Source organism: Symsagittifera roscoffensis, unplaced genomic scaffold, assembly GCF_963678635.1.
Source record: "Symsagittifera roscoffensis unplaced genomic scaffold, txSymRosc1.1 SCAFFOLD_25, whole genome shotgun sequence".
Lineage (NCBI taxonomy): Eukaryota > Metazoa > Xenacoelomorpha > Acoela > Convolutidae > Symsagittifera > Symsagittifera roscoffensis.
In genome coordinates, this window is record NW_026971149.1 from 513011 (window position 1) to 520272 (window position 7262).

At 40.3% G+C, this 7262-nt stretch overlaps 1 protein-coding gene across 1 annotated transcript in view; it reads left to right on the forward strand.

Moving 5' to 3' along the window:
* The window catches only part of LOC134856185 (uncharacterized), a 32365-nt gene extending 25276 nt beyond the window's left edge, over positions 1 to 7089 (forward strand). Inside the window, exons 8-10 of the mRNA XM_063872551.1 lie at positions 4096 to 4430; positions 4951 to 5064; positions 7060 to 7089. Of these exons, the coding sequence (XP_063728621.1) occupies positions 4096 to 4430; positions 4951 to 5064; positions 7060 to 7089 (479 nt within the window). The remainder of the gene's footprint in view (positions 1 to 4095; positions 4431 to 4950; positions 5065 to 7059) is intronic.
* Positions 7090 to 7262: the final 173 nt, after the last annotated feature.

Consider the following 7262-nt stretch of genomic DNA (forward strand, 5'->3'; position numbering starts at 1 on the left):
GAGTATGAGTAATCCAACAATCAATTGAAGGTATTTTGTGTAGGGGGAACAGCGGCGACTGACACTCAAACTATGCGGAGTATGAGTAATCCAACAAACAATTGAAGGTATTTTGCGTAGGGGGAACAGCGGCGACTGCCACTCAAACTCTGCGGAGTATGAGTAATCCAACAATCAATTGAAGGTATTTTGTGTAGGGGGAACAGCGGCGACTGCCACTCAAACTATGCGGAGTATGAGTATTCCAACAATCAATTGAAGGTATTTTGTGTAGGGGGAAATAATTAAACGAGAAACACCTGTTTTTTATTAGGATGTAAATGAGTAAACACAGAGCCGAAGTGGAGCTTATCCCTACTTGCAAATTCAAATTGATTGTATCAAATAAAAGAAAGAATGAAGAGACTGGTAAAATTATATAAGAATGAAAACTACAATGAATCATAGCACTTGCAACTTCGATGAAAAAAGCTTACGGCATAAAAAACATCTTTGAGCAGACACCAGTTGAACCGAAAATAAAATGATTTCATAAAAAAAATCAAATTTCATTAAAAAAAACCTTTCAAGTCCACCCCTGAAGCTGGAATGAGCAACACTTGCATTTGCAACTGCAGCACAAGTTGCTTACAGCAGAGGTAAAATCCGTGAAGTGGTTACTGACCTGACAAAACTTGAGCAGACAAACGAAAGTCTGTCTGATCGACCCCCGACCTTAGAGAAAGAACCTGGAAAAGGGAAGAAGTGAATAGAATGACCATGCATGGAAGAAGTGAATAGAACGGCATTGCTAACTGATTTAAATGATTTTGTTAAACTAGTTGTTAAACCAAATCTGCATTCCGATTTGATACGCTTGCTAATCGCAAGCGTAATAAACTATATAAACTGACATTGTATTAAAAAACAATATGACTTTACACCATTTTACACAAGACTTACTGGCAAAAAACTCTATTGTTTATCCGGCTTTCAAAAGAAGTGACGCAATATTTGTGCTATGAATGTTTTTTCTGTAAAAAAATTGAATTTTAAAGTGACATTTTTCGACCGAACGTTTCGATTCAGTCTGAAAAACATTGTGGGTTAAAGCTCAAAATTGCAAAAATATTTCGCTTCCGACTCTTTTCCGCAAAGTTTTGGCCAGTTTGGTACTATTAATTGCGCTATTTACGTGTATTCCATAATCACAGAGACTAAGCTACTTAGTCTCTGAGATAATGGAATACACGTTTCTCAGTAAGCATCTCAATATTTGAAACAATTAGTCTGCCTCATTTTGTTTTTTTTTTGCCGCTCACTCTAAATTTAACTTGCCGCTCAGACTGATTCAAATTGATTGTATCAAATAAAAGGAAGAATGAAGAGACTGGTAAAATTATATAAGAATCAAAACTTCAAAGTTGTTTTGATGAAATTAATTGGACGGTCTGGGAAAAAAGAAAAATTACAAGCATTGAACAAAACCTCGCAAGAGAGCTTGAAATTGTCGATGATGGAGCTAAGTTTGGAATGAGTTTCTTATCCCCGGATGGTTTGCACCCGAAACCGGAAAAAAAGTACAACAAACTGAATAAAGATCTGTATTCTGTTCTTAAGCTCCTCTGCTAATGTACCCACGCGAGAATCGACTTGGAGAGGAGTGAAAGAGCTCTGATGTTTTTAACTGGTTCGAGCCTTTTAATGTGATGAATATACGATGAAGTGCAACGTAGGAAAAGATCGAAAGAAACAATCGGAAGCAATTCAAACCAGGAAAATGAAAATACGAGAAACACCCGACAAAATCACTCAAAATAGAAACTCGAAAACGTATCAACTAACACCTCTGAGAACAAGAAGATGTGTCTAAATAAAAAATGATGATGATGATGCAATGTTGAGTTACTAACTGAGAAATATATCGCTTCAAATGTGTGGATGCAAGATTTGCAAAACCAAGTTTTATTTTACCTTTTCCCAATAAACAGTTTTCCGGGTACCTTAAAGAAGAGCCGGAACACTCAAGGATATGTACTGACACAAGCAGCTTGTATATTTTGTACTATGCGGAGTATGAGTAATCCAACAACCAATTGAAGGTATTTTGTGTAGGGGGAACAGCGGCGACTGCCACTCAAAATATGCGGAGTATGAGTAATCCAATCAATTGAAGGTATTTTGTGTAGGCGGAACAGCGGCGACTGACACTCAAACTATGCGGAGTATGAGTAATCCAACAAACAATTGAAGGTATTTTGCGTAGGGGGAACAGCGGCGACTGCCACTCAAACTCTGCGGAGTATGAGTAATCCAACAATCAATTGAAGGTATTTTGTGTAGGGGGAACAGCGGCGACTGCCACTCAAACTATGCGGAGTATGAGTAATCCAACAATCAATTGAAGGTATTTTGTGTAGGGGGAACAGCGGCGACTGCCACTCAAACTATGCGGAGTATGAGTAATCCAACAATCAATTGAAAGTATTTTGTGTAGGGGGAACAGCGGCGACTGCCACTCAAACTCTGCGGAGTATGAGTAATCCAACAATCAATTGAAGGTATTTTGTGTAGGGGGAACAGCGGCGACTGCCACTCAAACTATGCGGAGTATGAGTAATCCAACAATCAATTGAAGGTATTTTGTGTAGGGGGAACAGCGGCGACTGCCACTCAAACTATGCGGAGTATGAGTAATCCAACAATCAATTGAAGGTATTTTGTGTAGGGGGAACAGCGGCGACTGCCACTCAAACTCTGCGGAGTATGAGTAATCCAACAATCAATTGAAGGTATTTTGTGTAGGGGGAACAGCCGCGACTGCCACTCAAACTATGCGGAGTATGAGTAATCCAACAATCAATTGAAGGTATTTTGTGTAGGGGGAACAGCGGCCACTGCCACTCAAACTATGCGGAGTATGAGTAATCCAACAATCAATTGAAGGTATTTTGTGTAGGGGGAATAGCGGCGACTGCCACTGAAACTATGAGGAGTATGAGTAATCCAACAATCAATTGAAGGTATTTTGTGTAGGCGGAACAGCGGCGACTGCCACTCAAACTATGCGGAGTATGAGTAATCTAACAATCAATTGAAGGTAGTTTGCGTAGGGGGAACAGCGGCGACTGCCACTCAAACTATGCGGAGTATGAGTAATCCAACAATCAATTGAAGGTATTTTGTGTAGGGAGGAACAGCGGCTACTGCCACTCAAACTATGCGGAGTTTGAGTAATCCAACAATCAATTGAAGGTATTTTGCGTAGGGGGAACAGCGGCGACTGCCACTCAAACTATGCGGAGTATGAGTAATCCAACAATCAATTGAAGGTATTTTGTGTAGGGGGAACAGCGGCGACTGCCACTCAAACTATGCGGAGTATGAGTAATCCAACAATCAATTGAAGGTATTTTGTGTAGGGGGAACAGCGGCGACTGCCACTCAAACTATGCGGAGTATGAGTAATCCAACAATCAATTGAAGGTATTTTGTGTAGGGGGAACAGCAGCGACTGCCACTCAAACTCTGCGGAGTATGAGTAATCCAACAATCAATTGAAGGTATTTTGTGTAGGGGGAACAGCGGCGACTGCCACTCAAACTATGCGGAGTATGAGTAATCCAACAATCAATTGAAGGTATTTTGTGTAGGGGGAACAGCGGCGACTGCCACTCAAACTATGCGGAGTATGAGTAATCCAACAATCAATTGAAGGTATTTTGTGTAGGGGGAACAGCGGCGACTGCCACTGAAACTATGAGGAGTATGAGTAATCCAACAATCAATTGAAGGTATTTTGTGTAGGCGGAACAGCGGCGACTGCCACTCAAACTATGCGGAGTTTGAGTAATCCAACAATCAATTGAAGGTAGTTTGCGTAGGGGGAACAGCGGCGACTGCCACTCAAACTATGCGGAGTATGAGTAATCCAACAATCAATTGAAGGTATTTTGTGTAGGGGGGAACAGCGGCGACTGCCACTCAAACTATGCGGAGTTTGAGTAATCCAACAATCAATTGAAGGTATTTTGTGTAGGGGGAACAGCGGCGACTGCCACTCAAACTATGCGGAGTATGAGTAATCCAACAATCAATTGAAGGTATTTTGTGTAGGGGGAACAGCGGCGACTGCCACTCAAACTATGCGGAGTATGAGAGCGAGCGAAGGCACACAGACCACTCAGAGACTGCAGACCACAAACACTACTGGGGGTGCGGGGAGTAGACCGAGACATATGAGACAGCAGAATAAGAAGAGACATCAGCAGGGGGGTCTGGATGACATTAGAGAAGAGGGAAGCAGCTATGTGAGCAGCAACAACGCTTCGAAGGAAGACGACCCCTACTCACACACTCAGTATGGGGGGAGGGGGTCTCAAGCACAACAACATAGCAAAGAACAGGTAGATGCTGTGAGCAATCAAATCTACAAGCAGATTGGAATTGAGGTTATAGTCACTGTAACTCAAAACAACTGACCATTCTTTTCCACTTTCCCACATCCCTCAGAACATTGTAACATAAAGTCTACCAATTGGGCACACCTCAATTTCACAAAAAAATCATAATATTCACATCTTTTCACTTGATCTTGCTGACTTGTTTTTTTTTTGTAGTTTAGAACATCAAAAGTTTTAACAACAGGCTTTCATAAAGTAAGTTCACAAAAAATCAGAGGGAAGATTGAAAAAAAAAACTAACCATACGACTAATTGCCTAGACGAAATAAGAAAGGGAGAGTAATACATGTAAGGCCAGAATAGATAATGAAACCGCCCCTGAAAAGGATGAACACAGGAAGTGCTAGATTCGTTCGTTCAAGTCAACCGCTGTTTGATTTAATGTGTTCATGTGATTGATATGATATCTAAATTAAAGGTGATTAGGTAATTAGAGCGAAGGTAATTAGAGTGAAATTAGAGCAAGACAACCATTATGTTTGTGAACTTGATGGAGGCTAGTGTTTAGAAGACATATGGTGGCCAGAAGCAGATTTACGGCCACGATATTAAGACGTATGGTCAGCAGCAGCAGCAGGGACAAGCAAGGGGCAAATACGAGGACGACAGGATCACAGCAGAGGTATTGAGGGGGAGGCTTTCATATTCCCATCCCTCTTAAGGTGCGACCAACCCCACGACATTTGATAGACGCCAGTTGGACCGTTAAAAAATGATACTTGAAATTTTGAGATAGATTGAAAAAAAAACTTTTTTTATACCTAAAAGAACTTTAAGTGAAAAAAGAGATAATACCAAACACGAACCTGTAAAACAAACAATTAAGCGGAGTTTCGTTCGACACCAAAGGAGGAACAAACCACTAAATCGGAAACTTAGTTAGCAAAAATGTCAAAAAACTAAAACCAAAGATTTGTCGAAACGTTCAGGTCGAATAAAGCTTTGAAGCAAATAAAAAAGTGAAAATAAAAAAACTATCATAGTTACAACCAAGATCGAATGCAAAAATGCTAAAAACACGTCTTTTGGTTAACGAAATAACGTTATCAGTTGCCCAATACGATGACGATTATGTGAAAAAATAATATAATCTGATTTCTTAACTAATCGCCAGAGGAAAGAATTAGCCAAATTAAACTTCAAAAAATTTCTACCATCAGGCAAGCGATAGTCCGACAATTGATTTTTCCAAAAAAAATCCATAGTACAAAACTTGGTCGGAATCGAATAACCCTTTTTTCCATCCCAAGCTTCTGCGACGAACGAGCAAAAATTGGTAGCTGGATCTTGATCTGAAAGCAATTTGATGCTAGTGATTTTTATCCACATGTTTTTAAGTGTCATAGAAAGAGGTGCCAAAAGTTTAATCGAAAGAACGGTTGGGCGACATTTCGTAGCAAGCGACGATTCGTAACAGGCGACAACTCGTAATTCTTCAAGAGGCGACTATTCGTAAAATTGACAATTCGTACCAAGCGACAATTCGTATCAATGTTTTGTTTGTATCAATATCAAAGCCCATGCTGTGAAACGTCGAAAGACAGTTGTAAAACAAGAATCAATTCTCCTTGTTATGTTATAATCATATAAATAATATAGATAGTTTAGTATTTAAATTATGTCATGACAATGAAATAAATACAACTTAAATCTTTCAAAAGTTGAAGAGAATGAATAGAGAGCGCATGATGTTAAGACTAGAGTGGATTGGCAGGTCGGTCACGACCTTGACAGATAATGGAATTTAGCACGAATAGCTAGCACACTGTTGACGTCATGTTTAAATCTAAGCGACGACGCACCACATTTCCCCCTCTCGGGAAAAAGAATTCAAACCGTGTTTGAATTTCTTGACTATAAAAGTACAAAATTACTAAACGCGCTCTTACATATGAAAACCGTGAAGAACATCAGGTAGACAAAGAGATTCATAGAAATTGACTTATCATATATAGAGAAATTTGATATGAAGTTTAAAGTTTGTAGCAAGAACAAGGTACAATAGTTTGTATAAGTTCTGGACCAAATGCTGAATTCGATAAATGCAAAAGTTTTATTTATCTGACCGACGTACTCTTTTTGGGGAAGCGAATAAATTTCCTATGTAAGACTGCGGAATCCTCGGGTATATCTGCCCTAGACTGCCCTACTTGGTTTGATCGATCTGAACCAGACACGACAAAACGGACTTTCTTGTCCGGAGAGGCAGGTGTTGACAGAGGAGTAGTTGTTGACTGGGACTGAATGACATTAACTGAATGTCTAATAGGACTACCGTAAAATGTAGTCTGTTTTTTCCGTCGAGATGAGGACCGTGACGAATTTGACGATGAAGACATATTCCCATCCTGTTCCGAAAGGATGACGTGACTATCTTGGGTGTTAGAGCCCGATGCTACCAATTTTGATGAAGTTCATACTTGTGACTTCGGGATTGACGATTCCTCGTCTGAAGAAATGGGAATAAGATCTGAGCATGCTGGGGTCTTTATTGGAGTTGGCGACTTTGTCTTGATGCTGATAGGAATTTCCGTTCCTAAATTGCCAGACTTAGAGGAGGAGACAATAACTGTAGACTTTGGTTTGATGCTAATAGACTTTGGTTTGATGCTAATAGGAGCCTCTGTTCCTTGATTACCCGACGTAGAAGAAGATACTGTTAAGTCTACCACCGGAGTAGAATGCTGTGGATAAGGAATGTTCTGTATACCCGGAGCCTCCGAAGTTGCATCTTCCCTTAACTTCGACGCCACCATTTGGCTGCGGGGTGGGGTATGTGAAACTGGCATAGATGGGAATTTCGAATGAGCAGGCACGTAC